Raw genomic sequence first — 18,143 nt, 5'->3', positions numbered from 1 at the left:
CTCCATTACCCAGGGGGTGGTGGGATTAGCAGTGTGCATATGGAAAAGAAAAGTGTTTGTGCTTTCAGTCTAGCTCACAAGAAGTGACAAGGATACTGCATTTCTGGCAAGATCAACCGATATTTAGATGCTTGCTGAAACTGTCCTTTGCCTGAAAAATGGAAACCAATGCAGCCCGCAAATCTAAGGAAAAGAAGAAAGAAATGGCTGCACATCCAGAACTCCCTATTGCCTTTTATTGTTCACAAAGATAACACCAAAGACACCAAACTGTGGTCACGTAGACGCGTTTCACACATACATCTTGTGCTTAATCATTATGGTAATGATTAAGCACAAGATGTATGTGTGAAACGCGTCTACGTGACCACAGTTTGGACTCTTTGGTGTTATCTTTGTGAACAATAAAAGGCAATCGGGAGTTCTGGATGTGCAGCCATTTCTTTCTTTTTTTTCCAAGTTTCCCACGGAGGCGGGCTGGGGCTGGCACTCCATGAGATATTCCAACTAGTCTTGCTTCATATACCTGGAGCAGCGGTTCTTTTTCTTGTATACCCGCAAATCTAAGGACTGGTGCAATATAGGACCACATCTAAGGACTGCAATATATTATATTTTTTGATTTTGGTTTTAGATAGCAGGCTGGAGCTGGGAGATAAAACGAGAAGTTTAGAACTACGGGTCACTCTCTGAATATACAGTATATTGTGACAATGGGTGAAAATAAAAAAAAAAATATATAGCAAATTAAAGGATCACCTATTTGATTGTAGCTTTGTTTTAGCTGTTTGACTGGAGTTCTGCTATGAAATACTATTAGCTATAATGAAAGGTTTCTGCATATCATGTGATTCCTTATTTTTGTACAATGTTAGAAATGCTGCATTAAAAATACAATCCAGGATAATAGAGATTATTTCTAGTCTGTTTTACATGCTGGATAGATGGAGCTTCTGGTTCACTCTTGCATGAGCTGCATTGAACATATTTGACATTAAGGCAAAGCTTTGAAATCACGACCTTCCATAAACATATAATAATCGCTATTCATTGCAAACACATTAATGTACATAAAAAGCATTGCATTCCATGGCTGCATGTACATCTTCTTAAGAAGTCGTACAAAAATTAGATTATCAATACTTTTACTATCATTGTACTTGGTTATAAAACTTTTTTTTTTTGTAACTTTACTGTATCTTATAAAGCACTGATGAGATGCTAGTTGACTACTTGTTAAGGCCTCCTTCACATGGCCATTTAGTCGCAAACGCAGCGGATTCTTGTGGCTGGAATAACAGGTGCATGCAAATAGCGGCGGTGAATAACAGCTAACGGACCTGTTAAGGTGACCTAACAGAGTCTTCTACTTTTTGTTAATAAAGTGGAACATCTTTGACTTGTGGTCATCTGGGGGCCAGTGGGGGTTTGGTCAGCATCAGAATGTAGCAAGGGTTCATTCACAATGGGCATTGCTTTCGGTAGGACCTGTTCCTAGCTATGCATTTCAGGGCATTCTACAAAATGCCCGTATTGTGCATTCCAAGCAATTCAGTTAAAGCTGAACTCAGGGATAAGAAAACATTGTCTAAATACAAGAGGCATGTATATATATATATATATATATATATTTTTTTTTTTTTTTTAATTCTTTATTTAATTTTTTCAAGATAACATGGCGGAGAGCCCAGAATCAGCAACAGTTTGCAAACAGAAAGACTCCAAGGGGGGGGGTTAGATACATGTAGAAACATTTGTGTTAATCATTCATTTCAGGTATATAATACATCCAATCTGTCTTTTCTTGATGGTCAGCATGGGTAGACTAGTTGTCGACCAGACTCCCGCCTTACTAGAGTTGCCACTTCATCCCTTTAAAACCAAACACATATTAATTACACAGGCTCTGTGGCTGATTAAGGATGTAATTAAACTCACTTGGTGCCTTATCTGCATTAAATTAGCCTCAGAACCTGAGTAATTCATATGTGTTCGGGTTTAAAGGGATGAGGTGGCAACCCTATGCTCAACTGTAAAGTAGAGCATACATAGAAACCCAGTGAAGGAGAAGAGAGATAGGTGTCCGTTTATGAAGCAGTGAAATCTATTCACTGCTTCATTCTCCGGCATTCACAGTGAAGATTTTTCTCCTCTGTGTGCCTGTTTATGAAGCTTTGTAGATCGCTTCACCTTCGGAGGAGTGAAGAGATCTACAAATGCTTCAAACAGTGGAGAACGGCCCCTGATACTGGAATCTCGTGAGACTTTATGAGATTACAGCACCAGAAATACAGAGATGTCAGTTTATTAAGCAGTAATAAATTATCACCGCTCAATACACAGACGATTAATGTTAATAAAATAATGAGTCCCCCTACATTATATACATATGTATACACACACACACATTATATATACATGTATATACACACACATTATATATATATACATATACACATTATATGTATATATGTATATATATGTATACACATAAATATAACAGGGGGACATGCTTACAGTGTTGGGGGGTCTGAACGAGGCATAAGGAAGTTAAAAATCTTCCTCCTTCCCCCTCAGATCCCCCCAGATTTCCTCTTCACTCCCCGATTCACCACCTCTGAGCTGGTGAACCTGGGAGTGTGAATTCTGACTCAGATCGCCAGTGAAGCGGTGAGATCACCGCTTCATAAACTGGCCGTTACTGTGTCATTCATGAGAATTCTCCGCGTGTAGAAATAATCGGCGGGAGAACAAGTTCAAACATGTTCTCCCCCGATTATCACTGTTTCATAAACTGTTTATGGACTGTGATCAGCGGTGATCCTCGGGATCACCGCTGATCACTGCTTCATAAACGGACACCTAAGGTTGGGTTGACACCATCATCACATGTGGCTCACAGCAAGGGTCCGGTGCGTCCTGGTTCACCGTTTCAGGTCCGATTTCAGCCCGAATTTTTGGCTGAGTTCGGACCTGAAAAGGACCAAAAGACGCACAGGGCTCCTGTGCAAATTCGCACTGGAGCCGCAGCGGAGATATGTGAACCGGCCCCATAGGGAGCCAGTCAAAATCTCCTGCTATTTTGAATTGGATGCGAGTTCCCCGCCTCAGAGGTGTAGGAGAGAAAGAGTATAGGAAGAAGAAAAAGGGAGGGGAAAAAAGGAAAGAAGAGGGGGGAGGAAAATGGAAGCGGATCCCAGAGCCTCAGTGCCCGATCCCCAGCTATGGAGATACAAAGATAGGCTTTACTGGTATTACTCGTCACCAGTAAGCAGCGTCTCATACTCCCGAGAGTATGTGATACGTTCCAATAGAACCACGGGCACCTGAATTTTTGACATGTGTATTCTTAATTGAATCTTGGTGTGCTTCATGTATTTCTTCCATATCTGTGCAGTAATCCAGTGTGATTGTGTAGGAGCTTCCTGTAATAGAGACCAGTCGCTGCTGCTCTCTCTCCCCGTGCATAGTGACTGTTTTTTTTATTTGCCCCCTCCTGTCATTTTCTGCAGGTAGCCTGTAGTCCCTCCCACTCTGCTCTTTGTACAGTCTATGTAATGATGTCCCCAATACGTTCATAACCCCCTAGTGCCGACCGTACGCACATATGCGGCCTCGCCTTGAAGGGGTTATACCAGGGTGATGCCACCTGAAGTCCCAATCCACAATCCGGCAAATACAGTATTCAGAATCTCAGTTTTTGGTGATCTGAATACTTTTAAGTGCAAAGGAGGGATCTGGGGTCTTTAAGCTCCCTCCAGTACCTGTCACCACCTATTACTGTCACATGGGATGTTTACATTCCTTGTGACAGCAATAAAAGTGGTCAGAGTTTTTTTTAAAGGGACATGTAAAAAAAATAAAAACAAATAAATAAGAAAAACATTTTTTTTTTTAAAGTGCCCCCTCCCCGCGTGCTCGCGCAGTAAAGAAAACGCATGCGTAAGTTGCTCTCGCATATGTAAACGGTGTTCAAATCACACATGTGAGGTATCACCACAATCGTCAGAGTGAGAGCAATAATTCTAGTACCAGATCTCCTCTATATCTCTAACCTGGTAACCAATAAAAAATTTTAAAGTGTCGCCTATGGAGATTCTTAGGTACAATAGTTTGTCGCCATTCCACGAGTGTGTGCAATTTCAAAGCATGACATGTTAGGTATCTATTTACTCGGCGTAACATCCTCTTTCACATTATACAAAAAATTGGGATAACTTTACTGCTTAGTATTTTTTTCATTCATGAAAGTGTCTTTTTTATTTGTTGCTCTCTTTCTCTCAATAGGGGAGTTTCCCCTCAACTTTCTCAGAGATACAGACGGAAGTGAGAGGAAATATCTATAAAGTGAGGGGAATCCTCTCAGTTGTCAATGAAACCGCAGGTTGAGCAGAAAAAAAATCCTTGGTTCCCCCATCCACACACTCAATGTGGATGGAGGGATCACCCCCACTATGGTATTGTATTCTGACAGCAGGGAGACTTCCCCACCATCTGAAAACACTGATCAGCACTGCCAACTATAACGAGCGGCGCTGATCATGTGGAAATTTTCCAACAGGCTGGTTGAACAGAAATTGATTGGTAGATCAACTTCTGTACAACCAGCCTTCCCACACATGGATCGAAATTCAGCCGGCCCCTGCCGAACAGGGGCGGCCCATCCATCAAGGGCGCACGGGTGCCGCCTCCCCTTTTTATCGCCGCTGTCACCCCCTTTCAGGACACCGGGCGCATGAATTACAGCAGCGGGGGTGTAGTTTTTTGAAGCACCTGATGAGAGCCAGAGGCTCCAATAGGCTTCAAAATAGGGTGGGCTCGTGGCACAGAGCATTGCGCTTGGAGCCCACCCAGGTGTGTTAGAAAAGAAAATGAATATTTGCTTTTCTAACACTAAGTCCAGGTCGTATATATACAGCTACACTGGACGTAAAGTGGTTAAAATGAACTCTCTCTTTAAATGGTCCTTCACTCTGTCCTCTCCCACATTTTTTTTTTTTCACCCATCACCTTTTTTGCCAGTCCTGCACAAAAAGTACTTACCTGCCCAGCGGATCCAGCGTTGTACTGGTGAGATCCATTTCTCTTCTGCCCCCAATCAGGCCCATCTTCTCTGGTGAAGTCATCGGAACGCTGCCGGCTCTTCCTGGTTCAGACGGCCGCTTTCCAATGACATACTGCTAGGCCCCGCCCCCTCTTCTTTTCTCAATGAAAGTCTAAGCCTACTGGGATATGTGACATACGTATACCAGGGGGCAGAACGGGCAAAGTGCAAGTCAATCTTAACAGTTATGTAAAAGCACACTTCCAGGAAACCTTGAACACCGGTTACTTTCAGCTAGGACTTGTGCATTTGGAGAAGTTTATATACTGCTCCTGCTTCCAGTTTACTGGGGGTTTTTTCACAACTTACTGTACTTTTCACAGTCCTTGTGTATTACAGATGCTCTTAGCGGTTGTCATTTCAGCATCCATTTAAAAAACCCAGCTACTTCTAACAGACTCCAGTCATTATAATGCCGATTTCCATCCCTGCTGGTCTTGACCATTTTCGTTTTTGGAGATAGGTTGAGTCACTTGATTTGTTTATCTCTCTAGAACAGGGGTCTCCCAACTTTCTAAACAAAGGGCCGATTTATTGTCCTTCAGACTCTAGGAGGGCCGGACTTTGACCAGTGGGATTAAAATTTTCCTGGCATCAGTGGGAGTAAATATCACCACATTTGGTATTAGGAGGAGGAATAATGGCCCATCACGGTCATCATAGGGAGGAATAGGGACACGATACTGGTGTCAGTGGGAGAAATAGTGCCCTGTTGTCGGTGTCAGATGGCAGAGTCTTGTCATCAGTGGGAGGAATAGGGCCCCAAGGGCCGGATAAAGGCAAGCAAAGGGCCGCATCTGGCCCCCGGGCCACAGTTTGGAGACCACTGCTCTAGAACTTCAGCTAATTTCCCAGCTCCTTCCACTTCCATTATAGAGTGTTTCACTCCATTTGTTGGATATTTTATTTGCTTCAAAAATATTCAAAATAATTCAACCAAAGGAGTGATATTCCATTGCAGATGAGGGCAGAGAGGTAAAGGAAGCCTATGGATGATTCAGTTAGCCAGCATGTTAACAGTTAGCCAGCATGTTAACAGTTAGGCAGGCCATACATGGGTCGAATTTCAAAAGAATTTTCTTTCGAAAATCTTATGTAAGAATTTCCGTTGGGATTTCGCACCATTAGTGGGTTGCGGCAACAGCTGATTTTTCGTGCGGCACTCAAATTTGAGTAATCGGACATGTTGGAAATTTTTTGAAAAACGAACAATTTCTAATCAATGATGGGAGGATCGTGCAAGAAATGAAATGCGCATGTGCAAGAAACGAAAGTTCCCGGAAAGAAAAGAAGATTCCCAGCCACGAAAATTCTTTTCTGTAGCAACATGAGGTGAAATTGAAGGCTTGGTTGGCCCAATTTTCGAAATCAATGGTGGCACCATCGGATCACAAAACACACAAATTTTCTGATTTTCAAAAGAAAATACTTTTTCGACATTCCACCATGTATGGCCAGCCTTAGCCAGCAGTTAGCCACATTGAAATATCAGTTTTAATTTTATTCTGATTTTTTTTTTTTGAGCCGATGCTTGTCACTATTTCCCTATTTTCCATTCCACACAGCATTTTTCATTGCTTTCATCTGTTACTTAAAGCAGATCTAAACCCTCACATCCTTTAGAGCCAAGGAAGTTGCCAGCTTAGCCTATGTTTGATCTTCCATTGCCATGGAACTGCACATGTGATCGGTTATGACACCAGCTGTTTTATGGCTTGGCAGTTTGGCTGAGAGCAGAAGCAGCCGTGGCAATCATCGTTCATGACATGCAATGATTATAACTGTTTTGGGAAACAGTTAAAATGGATGGGTTTAATTCTGCTTTAAGGTTGTGTCCAGCCTGTAAACCTGTTTTTCTCAGTCACCTGGAACTTGTAGGAACAAGCTGCGTTGTTGTAACACGTCTTCCTCTTGTGGTTATTATGTTGTGTCAACTCCGTGTAGTCATTTTCCTCCAGAATGGACATGTTGAAATTAAAGTGTTTGGGTCTAACTGCTGTTAACTTGTGTTCTTTCTCTCTGTGTCTCCCCCTGCTGTCTGTCCTTCTGTCTCTCTCCCCATGGTGTCTGTACATCCTGTGAATTCTCCCTTCCTCTTGTTTCTCTTTCTCCTCTCTGTCTTGTCTTGCTGTAGCAGCGAAGGAAAACCCGACCCAGAGGGAGTAATCTCAGTGTATGTAACACCTCTACACCATGCTCCAACACTCTCTCTCCTATCTTCTCTCTGTCCATCTATGACTTTTGTTGACACCCCATGTTTCTCTATCTACACTGTCATTATGTTTTCTTCCTGTCTTTCTACTGTTTGTTCCTCTTTTAAACATCTTTAGATTACCTGCACTGCCTTAAAAAAGGATATCCTGGGGGTAGGGTTGCCACCTGTCTGGGATTCACCCGGACAGTCCAGGTTTTAAATCATGTGTCCGGGCCTCAGGCGGACTGAAACCCGGACACATTATTCAGACTGGGCTGTGGCTCCCCAAGTAACCAAGATAGTCACACACAAATCTGTTGCCATCCGGGAGGTGTAGGCTGCTGTCTGGGGGCAGGTTTGGCATCACTGGGGGGCAGGGCAATGATGTCAACCAGAGCAATTTGGCCACACCCACTGTTCGCTGCGGCACGCTATGTGCACCGCATTACTACTCTCCTTGGGGGCACCCAAAGGTATTCCAGGCCGCTAAAGTGTTTGGCTAAAAGAAAAGGTGGCAACCCTACCTGGTGGCTAGGGCTAGTGAAATCTCTGTGCAGGAGTTCCTATCACAACCCCTGGCAGCAGCCAGTGCATAGGGATTGCATGCTCCTTGACAGATTTTTCACTTATATTTCATAGAAAGCTGAAGTCAGAACCCTATGGCTAGCAAAGTCAGGAACTCTAACCCAAAGCCTGTTTCAAAGTTATTCAGTAGAATCCACCCATATCTGGTGCAATAGAAAGCTTATGGCAGCCTCAATACATGGGTACTGTTTGATGGGATAACATAAAGGAATTACAAAAGTTACTTTAAAGTGATTCTGCTGTTAGAATGTATAAACTATATTGGCAAAAGTATTGGGACGCCTGCTTTTACACACACATGAACTTTAATGACATCCCAGTCTTAGTCTGTACAGTTCAATATTGTGTTGGTCCACCCTTTGCAGCTATAACAGCTTCAACTCTTCTGGGAAGGCTGTCCACAAGGTTTAGGAGTGTGTCTATGGGAATGTTGGAGCATTCTTCCAGAAGAGCATTTGTGAGGTCAGGCACTGGCTCACAGTCTTTGCTCTAGTGCAACCAAACGGTGTCCTGTCAGGTTGAGATCAGGACTCTGTGAAGGCCAGTCAAGTTCCTCCACCCCAAACTTGCTCATCCATGTCTTTATGGACCTTGCTTTGTGCACTGGTCCAAATTATTTGGTGGAGGAGGGATTATGGTGTGGGGTTGTTTTTCAGGGGTTGGGCTTGGCCCCTTAGTTCCAGTGAAGGGAACTCTTAAGGCGTCAGCATACCAAGACATTTTGGACAATTTCATGCTCCCAACTTTGCGAGAACAGTTTGGGGATGACCCCTTCTTGTTCCAACATGACTGCACACCCGTGCACAAAGCAAGGTCCATAAAGACATGGATGAGTGAGTTTGGGGTGGAGTCCTGACCTCAACCCGATAGAACACCTTTGGGATAAATTAGAGCGAAGACTGCAAGCCAGGCCTTCTCATCCCCAGCAGTGCCTAACCTCATAAATCTGGAAGAATGGTCAAACATTCCCATACACACACTCCAAAACATTGTGGACAGCCTCCCAAGAAGAGCTGAAGCTGTTATAGCTGCAAAGGGTGGGCCAACTCAATATTGAACCCTACGGCAGGGTAAACAAAGCAATGGCCATTTTCGTACAAATTCGAAGCTTCATTTTCAGGCAGTATATACAGTAAAGATAGATAGATAGATAGATAGATAGATAGATAGATAGATAGATAGATAGATAGATAGATAGATAGATAGATAGATAGATAGATAGATAGATAGATAGATAGATAGATAGATATACACTATATTACCAAAAGTATTGGGATGCCTGCCTTTACACACACATGAACTTTAATGGCAGCCTTCCCAGAAGAGTTTAAGCTGTTATAGCTGAAAAGGGTGGGCCAACTCAATATTGAAACCTACAGACTTATGCCCCGTACACACGGTCGGATTTTCCGACGGAAAATGTGTGATAGGACCTTGTTGTCGGAAATTCCGACCGTGTGTAGGCTCCATCACACATTTTCCATCGGATTTTCCGACACACAAGAGAGAGAGCAGGCTATAAAATTTTCCGACAACAAAATCCGTTGTCGGAATTTCCGACCGTGTGTATACAAATCCAATGCACAAAGTGCCACGCATGCTCAGAATAAATAAAGAGATGAAAGCTATTGGCTACTTCCCCGTTTATAGTCCCGACGTGTTTTATGTCACCGCGTTCAGAATGATCGGATTTTCCGACAACTTTGTGTGACCGTGTGTATGCAAGACAAGTTTGAGCCAACATCCGTTGGAAAAAAAGTTCAGGTGCGTGTAAAGGCAGGCGTCCCAATACTTTTGGTAATACAGTGTGTATATATATGCCTGAAAAATTAAGCTTCGAATTTGTATGAAAATTGCCATTCATTTGTTTATGTATGCACAAGAATGCACATAACATAGAGACACATATGTATTTTCATGTAAATTTGTGCATTCGGCTGCCTTTCATGGACACGCGTGTTAAATGCTTGATTTGGTATAGGGGGCTGAAAAAAGCACTTTAACTTACCCAATCCACCATCCTAGCAGCCAGCAATCTCATTTGCTGATTTACGGCAGGGGATTACCCCTTGGCATCCTCACAGCCAGTGCAGTGCTGTGGGCTGTGCAATGGACTTGATGGCATCAAAGGACTTGGGACCATGGAAGAATATGAAAGAAGAGGCTGTGGGACTTTTTTTTGCATTTAACTCTTGTAGTGTTGGGGCAGCCACCTGCAAGGAAGCATTTTTTCTTTCCCTGAAGTCCTGTTTTAAAACTTACCTCTCTAATAGCACACTCCAACCTGTACTGAAGAGATATCAGTGCCTGAAAATTATTAAGAATCCAACACTTCTGACAGAGTATTTGATGTAGCCTTCTGCATTCAGAAATTCTATCCACCGGCCTATATATCAATACTGCATCAACAGGAACCGCAACACTTATAAAAGGACAAATCATCTCACACATCCAGAAGTGTTGCATTCTGAAGATTCTTCAGGCAGCAGTATCTCTAAAGTGAGCTCTGACATTCCCTATGACTTTCCATTTAACAGTACCTATAAACAGAGGTAGTCTACTGAAATTGCTCTTTTTCAGTAATCCATAGAAAGCAGCTGTGAAAAATCAGTGTAAAAATTGGCTTTACCTTCAAAAGACAGACCATAGGTGGGGAGTGAAGTCTGCCCAGGTACAATTACATTACCCCACCTTTTCCGAATGGCTGCAACTGTCTTTTTCTATTTGCTGTGCTGTAAGTCAGCAGTAAAAAATAGATGTTATGGACATCAGACTTCTGAAGGTAAATTCATCTTAGGGTAAGGCAATTTAAACTAAAATTTAAGTTTTATTTACAGATGGTAATCCTTTTTAAATCAGTTAAATACTGTATATATTGCAAAATATATGACAATTCTTTCCAAATCAGCTGTATATAAGCAAGTGGGTATACTGTGGATAGCCACTTGCTTCGGTAGACATTGATGTAGGCTTTCTAGCACTTTCTAACACTTGAATTGAGGGCCTGCCATTACTATAATGACATGACTAGTCTTGGGGGTCTATTTACTGTATAAAACATTTGTTGCACAAATGTCAGAAACATTCATGCAAGCTGAACTAAATGTCACTGTATGGTTTCTAATAGATTAACTCCTGTATTATCAGCTCCATCTAGTGGCCAAAATGCAGTACTGTTTTTCTGAAATACCTCAATGAGAAAATATACAGCATTTTGGGCACTAGATAAAAATGATGACACGGGGTTAATCTATTTGAAAACATACAGTGAAACTTGGGTCAGTTTGCATGAATGCTTTTGACATTTGTACAAAGAATGTTTTTGGGTTTTAGTAAGAAAAGTTGCATCCCTTTTTTTGTGTGTGATATGTTAGCAATGATTAAAACCCCATCAGCAATGATTAAACCCCTATTTCATGGGAGTCTAGCAACTGACCTACACGCACCCCCCTGCACCCCGCTTCACACAGCCCACAGGAACAGAGCTGAGGCTGTCAAACACAAACTGTGTGCTGGAGATCCCTCCCCTGACACCTTTTTTCTCTTGGTGTCAGAAAAACTTGTCAGAAGTCATTTATGTTGATAGCAGAGGAACAAAGCAACAGACAGAAATGACAATAAAGCCGCCCATTTTCTTTCCTGAAACACTAATGCCACGTACACACGATCAGAATTCCGGCTAGCAAAAGACCGATGAGAGCTTTTGGTCAGAAAATGCGACCGTGTGTATGCTCCATCGGACTTTTGCTGGCCGAATTCCAGCCAGCAAAAGATTGAGAGCATCCTCTCTGTTTTTCGGTCAGAAAAAGTTCCTATCCGAAAATGCGATCATCTGTAACAATTCCGACGCGTAAAATTCCTATGCATTCTCGGAAACAATTCGACACATGCTCAGAAGCATTGAACTTCATTTTCTCGGCTCATCGTAGTGTTGTACATCACCCCGTTCTTGACGGTCGAAAGTTCAGCGAACTTTTGCGTGACTGTGTGTATGCAAGGCAAGCTTGAGCGGAATCCCGTCGGAAAAGCCGTCATATCTTTTTCCGACCAAAATTACGATCGCGTGTACGTGGCATTACTGTGTTGATGGGGGAATCCCTCCTGCGGAGCTATTGTGTTCTCCTGACAGTGAGAACCCACAATGACTATTGCCAGCAGCTATAGCCACTGGCAATAATCGCATGAAAAATCCAACAGGCTACTTGTACCCAAGTTGATTGATAGATCAACTTGGGTTGAATCAGTCTGGCAATACATGGTTCAAACCTATGGCCGGCTTTAATTCTATTAAATGAGACAAGTACACACTATAGAAGGATGTGTCTTTCTCATATTTCATGTCTGAGATTTACAACCACTTTAAAGAACATGAGGTGCTAGGGATTGGCTATCCCAGTGGTCAACACATTGAGCTTGGATCTTCACAGTTGATGTAGCTATAACAAAAAGCATTTGCACTTTGCAATTCTTCTTTGACCTAAAATATTTGTATTTTATGAAAAAAATATTTAAGGCTACATATTAACTACCCGAATATTTTTGAAGCAGCCAAACTGCATTAACACCTGTGGACACTGGGGGATCAAAGGTGTCCATAGTGAACCTACACCACTATGGAAACGTTGAAGGCTTTGGTGGACAAAGCATGACCACTTTGATGGCCTTTTACACATTGTTAATATAAGCTTCCCTCAATAAAAATATGTTTCTTGCAGCTCTCCTTTAAACACATTGTTTAACGTGTTAAGTGACATTTGTACAATACAACTGGGCTTCATATATCCAAGAGTCCAAGGAATGTACTGTCATGGTTGGCCCATAGCAACCAATCAGATTCAAACATGCACTGGTAAATGAAATGACGAAGAACAAAAGAGAAAATCTAAGTGGATGCACACTTGGAACGTACAGACAGTTCCTTTTTTTAAAGAAAAATGAAAAATGCTGCTTATAAATGAGTCTACAAAACAGACCCGGGTTGAATAGTATGATTTGGAAAAATGGTTTGCTGCTAGGTAGTATTTTTTTCTTCATGGACAATGAGTCCAGTAACTAGCTTTGTTGATACAATAAAGGAAAAGTAAATTAACCAGTTTTTAATAAAAAATTAAAGATAGCTGTGATTTAGTTTAAAAGCTAAACAAAAAACAACCAGTATTCATTAGGAATATGTGGGCTATCTTTAACCAATAAATGGGTACCTTACCATCCTTGGAATAGGACTGTTGTACTGCATGTCCAGATAATGTGTTGAACCTTCTGCACCACTGGTTGTGTGAACAGTGCCAAACTGTGTCTTCAAGCTGCAGGCAAGTAGTTGTGGCCTGCCTTGTGCTGGCTGATAAAGAATGATGACCAGTGTGGGACAGACCCCAACCACCTGTCTGCTACTTCACACATTATAGCTAAAGCCAGTCAAATTAAAGTTTAACTATTGACTGGCGCAATCTTTTATTTGGTGTGCTGGTGGTTACCATAGCTGTGTATCAATCTTGCAGACCATTGTGGATGGAAGTCCCATGAAACGTTCAGCCTCTATGCTTGGTCATTCTCGGTCTAAAGGCATCCGACTAAATGAATACTCGTTGGAGAGGGTCACGCCCGATGAAGGCCCTCGCCATGGGCAGCAGCGCAGAAGAGAAAGGCGGCATCAAGTGTCTGAGAGATCCCTAACACGCTATGTGGATCTAGAATCAGGTAAGTAAAAAAACTGAAGATTTTCTAAATATCTTCAAAATAATACTTTTTGCTATTATTCTGTTATCTGGCATTTACATTTTTTAGTGGTAACTTACTGGTTACTGTGAGTGCAACAAGCATATTTTTATTGTCTTATTGTGAAAGTTGTTAAGATATACTCTTTATGTGATTTACACAACAATCTAAGAAAATACAGTTGCCAATTGGCTCAACTGGCTCAACTGGTTTTCTCATAGAGGCTTTTCAGAAACAATACCCTTTATATTCCAAACTTTTTAAATTAAAGTTTCAAGTACCAAACAGGCTTCCTTGTCACGGAAGAAAATAACAAAATAGACACTTTGAGTACAGTGAAGGCACATTACATCAATATGAAAAAGTCTCAAGCATAATTCCACTAATGCCGCGTACACACGACCGGTTTAGCTGTCGTAATAAACTCCGACAGTTTCTCCAACGGAACTCCGACGGAATTCCATTCAAGTGGTCTTGCCTACACACGGTCAACCCAAAGTCTGACCAAAGTCCAACCGTCCAGAACGCGGTGACGTACAACACTTACGACGGGACTAGAAAGAGGAAGTTCAATAGCCAGTAGTCAATAGCTTCCGTCTCGTACTTGCTTCAGAGCATGCGTTTTTTTTGGTCCGTCGGACCAGCATACAGACTATCGGTTTTCCCGATAGGAATTGGGTCCGTCGGAAATATTTAGAACATGTTTCATTTCTAGGTCCGTCAGATTTTTCGAAAAATGAAGTCCGATAAGGCCTACACACGATCTGTATATACGATGAAAAGCTTCCGTCTGACTTTTTCTGTCGGACATTCCGCTCGTGTGTACGCGGCTTTAGGGTATTCACATGAGAATCAATAGGCAGTTAAATGCTAAAGTTACATATAGGATCAAGTAATAGTGAATTAAAAGTACAAAATTGTTTCCACATCCGACAGTGTAAATATACTAAGTGACTATAATAAATAGCTGTAAATATAATAGGTGGAAATGTTGTCACCAGAAGAAAAGAAGGGAAAGAGAAGAGGTAAAGCATCACTGAGGGAATCTCCGGAGCACACACATTTCGAGTATTGGTGAGATTAGATGACAACTTATCGTTAATCATTATCCAGTACAGTTTATGCATAACATATTCAAAAGATACAGTGCCTTGAAAAAGTATTCATACCCCTTAAAAAAGTTCCACATTTTGTCATGTTTCAACCAAAAAGGTAAATGTATTTTATGTGATAGACCAACACAAAGTGGCACATAATTGGGAAGTGGAAGGAAAATGATAAATGGTTTTCCAAATTTTTTACAAAAAAATATGTGAAAAGTGTGGCTTGCATTTGTATTCTAGATTTGTAGATTGCAGAAACTGCTGCTTGGCATTGCATGCTTTTATTACGTTTTACCAGAAACTCAATACCTTCTCTACCATTGACTCCACCAGTTGAACTCCTCCTAGAATGTATAATGCATGAGAATACAGTGATAAACACCAGTTATTCTGCAAACACTGACCTGTTTTGACTGATGATGGGTTAAAGATTTTTTTAGGTGAAAAAATTCCTAATAAAAAATTGAAGAAATCCCATAAAACCATTTAGGACTCAGCTTAACCCCCCTGGCGGTATTCCCGAGTCTGGCTCGGGTTGGATTTTTCATACCAAAAGCGGTAACCCTGAGCCAGACTCGGGCTTGCATCGCAGGATCCAGGAAGAGCATACTTACCTTGTCCCCTGGTTCCTGCGATGTCTCCCCGCTGTGATCGGCGAGCCGCTGTGTCTCGCTCGATTCACAGTGCCGAGCTCCGTTCCCTGCGAGCGTTGCGACGCACGGGGACGGAGTTCGGCGGTAAATTCAAAAGTGAAACACACAGTATAGATACAGCATACTGTAATCTTACAGATTACAGTACTGTATCAAATAACTACACATCCCCTTTGTCCCTAGTGGTCTGCCCAGTGTCCTGCATGCAGTTTTATATATATAAAACTGTTCTTTCTGCCAGGAAACTGGAGATTGTCCATAGCAACCAAAACTGTCTCTTTACATCAAAAGTGGTTTTAGAGCAGCTAGAAAAAAGCGATAATAAATTAGAATCACTCGCAGAATTGAGCGATAGTGATTTGTGAGGAGATCCGTCATCAAACACTAAAAGTAACAAAAGCTAAAATTCTGCAACTGAGCAAATTTCAGTGTTTTTGATTTGATTACATTATTGAATAATTTTTATTATTATTATATTATTATTTGTTATAATTATTTATAGTTATTTATTATATTATAATTTTTTATTTCGTTTTTCAAACTTTATCATACCCGGGATGTCTACTAGACTCTTGTTTGGACAGATTCAAGTGAACTATTCCTAAGAATTACAGGCCTACAATATAAAACGCCAAATTTCTGTGCAAAATAATTGTACCGCTTTCAGCACCTAAAATCAGAAATAATCATACCGCCAGGGAGGTTAATATAATTTACAACATATACAGTGCAATGATCAGGAGTATAATGTACAAACAGCATAGACAGTACAGGGCACAGTGGTATAATATATAACATGGAGTACACAGTGTACAGCACAGTGAATGCAGTACAGGGGTCAGGAGTATAGCATACAACAGAAACATAATGTATGTAGATTGCAGTGGTCAGCAGTATGTAATATAAAGCCCAGAATATAGAGCGCAGTGGTAAGGTGTGTGAAATGTGCTACATAGTGTTGATCATGTAGGGGTTAAGAGTGCTTAATGCACAGGATTCAGGGGTCAGGAGTGCTTAATGTACAGAGTGCAGTTGTCAGGAGTGTGTTACAAACAGAGTAAGAGTAAAGGGGTCAGGAGTGGTTACTGCACAGAGTACAGGGGTAGGATATGCGTAATACAAACAGTTCAGTGGGCCAAAGTATTGCACAGGCTAGTGTAAATGGTACAACCAAAATGTATCCCTTCCTCCCAGTACAACATCCCCCCACCCCCAAACCCAAATGCCCCAAAGTACAGATCTCCTTCAATAGCTCAGATTCCGCACCCAGTACAGATTTCCACCCATAGCCCTAAACCTCCCTCAGCACAGGCCAGCCCCTCATTACAGCCCCCCCACTACAGATCCCCCTTCCAGCCCAGCTGCTCAACACAGACCCCTTCCATCCAGTTTTTTCTCAGTAGAGACCCCCCCATTCCCCCAATGCAGACCATCCCTCCAGTACAAACCCCTTTCCCTCAGTCTCCGCATGTTTGTGTTTTCTTCCCTTACCTTTGTCATTGCTGGTATTAACATAAACATACTCACTGAGCCAGCGAATCCAGTATTGTCTTGAGGCCTCAGCGATTAAGCACACTAGGGGTGAAACGCATCTGAGGAATCTTTCCTGCGGGTAGAGAGCAGAGCTGAAGCTATCTTGCATTACCTGCTTTAGTTTTGGTCACAGTGAGTTGACATCCTGTGTATGATCAGTTGCCATTTTTCTGTAGTATATAATAGCCTGACAAGCTGTTGTATACAATTGGCATCAGTTCAATACATGTAGCGTTGTCAGGGCTGGGCTCAGCCCTTCCTTCTCTGAGCTGGCCGCTTAGCTGTCGGCTAACTGCTAGCTCCTATCTCCTCCACAGTGACTCACCTGTAGATGATATCCTGCTCGTTAGTCCTGCCTACTTAAGCTGTCCAGCCCAGATGATCTCTGCCTTCGCCTTTTTCAACATCACAGAGACTACCTCCTGCGTTCCTGTTAAAGACTTGCTTGGCTGACATTCCTTCTGGCTCCAGATCCTGCTTGCTGTTCCACTATGCTGATTCCTGGCTCCCTGACTTTCTGGCTTGTCTGACTATCCGTTCCGGTTACCGAACTATGGCTATGTTTTGACTATGTTTGTTCTATTTACTTTTATTATTAAACAAGTGTGATTTAACTGTACTTCTATCTCCATCCGATTCATGGTTTCTGACAGTAGGCGAAGGCCATGAGTTCAGAAGATGCAGTCAATCCACTTGTTGGTAATATTTTTTCCAGTTTGCATGAGCAGGATCACCGCATGGATCAGTTTGCCATGGCATTACAAACGTTACAAATGCACGGCTCACCTGGAATCTCCCACTGTGGCTGCTCCAGTACAACCTGTGTTGCAGGCCTTCCCTGCTGCTGCTCCAGTCTCTGTGCAGGCACCCGCCTCGAGAGAGTTTCTCAATCAGGTTGAGATATACTTTGAGATGCTGCCCCAGGCGTTTCCCACGGACAGAAGCAAAGTAGGTTTTGTGATATCTTTGCTTTCTGAGAGAACCTTGGCCTGGGCAAACCCTCTATGGGAGACGCAAAAACCTGTTGTCTTGAGTTACCCTGAGTTTGTGGCTTCTTTTAAAAGGGTATTTGACGTTCCCGCACTCTCCGCTTCTGCTGCCAAGTGCCTCATGTCCATCAGAGTACGAGAACTGTTGCCGATTACGCCATTGAATTTCATACTCTGGCAGCAGAGGTTGCTTGGAACAATGAGGTCCATATGGATGCTTTTTCTCATGGTCTCTTGGATACCATCAAGGATGAGATAGCAGCCCGA

At 42.2% G+C, this 18,143-nt stretch overlaps 1 protein-coding gene across 7 annotated transcripts in view; it reads left to right on the top strand.

Moving 5' to 3' along the window:
• Window positions 1–18,143, top strand: part of CACNA1A (calcium voltage-gated channel subunit alpha1 A) — a 363,579-nt gene that overhangs the window by 320,606 nt on the left and 24,830 nt on the right. For 6 of the 7 annotated variants that reach the window (XM_073622743.1, XM_073622741.1, XM_073622739.1 and 3 more), the window contains 2 exons: window positions 7,239–7,277; window positions 13,382–13,580. In XM_073622743.1, coding sequence (XP_073478844.1) covers window positions 7,239–7,277; window positions 13,382–13,580 — 238 coding nt within the window. The remainder of the gene's footprint in view (window positions 1–7,238; window positions 7,278–13,381; window positions 13,581–18,143) is intronic. The other variant, XM_073622742.1, reaches the window with a different exon arrangement.

This window comes from Aquarana catesbeiana, linkage group LG03 (genome assembly GCF_042186555.1).
Source record: "Aquarana catesbeiana isolate 2022-GZ linkage group LG03, ASM4218655v1, whole genome shotgun sequence".
Taxonomy (NCBI): Eukaryota; Metazoa; Chordata; class Amphibia; order Anura; family Ranidae; genus Aquarana; species Aquarana catesbeiana.
Note: the sequence above shows the minus strand (reverse complement) of the source record. Positions and strands in the feature narration are given on the sequence as shown.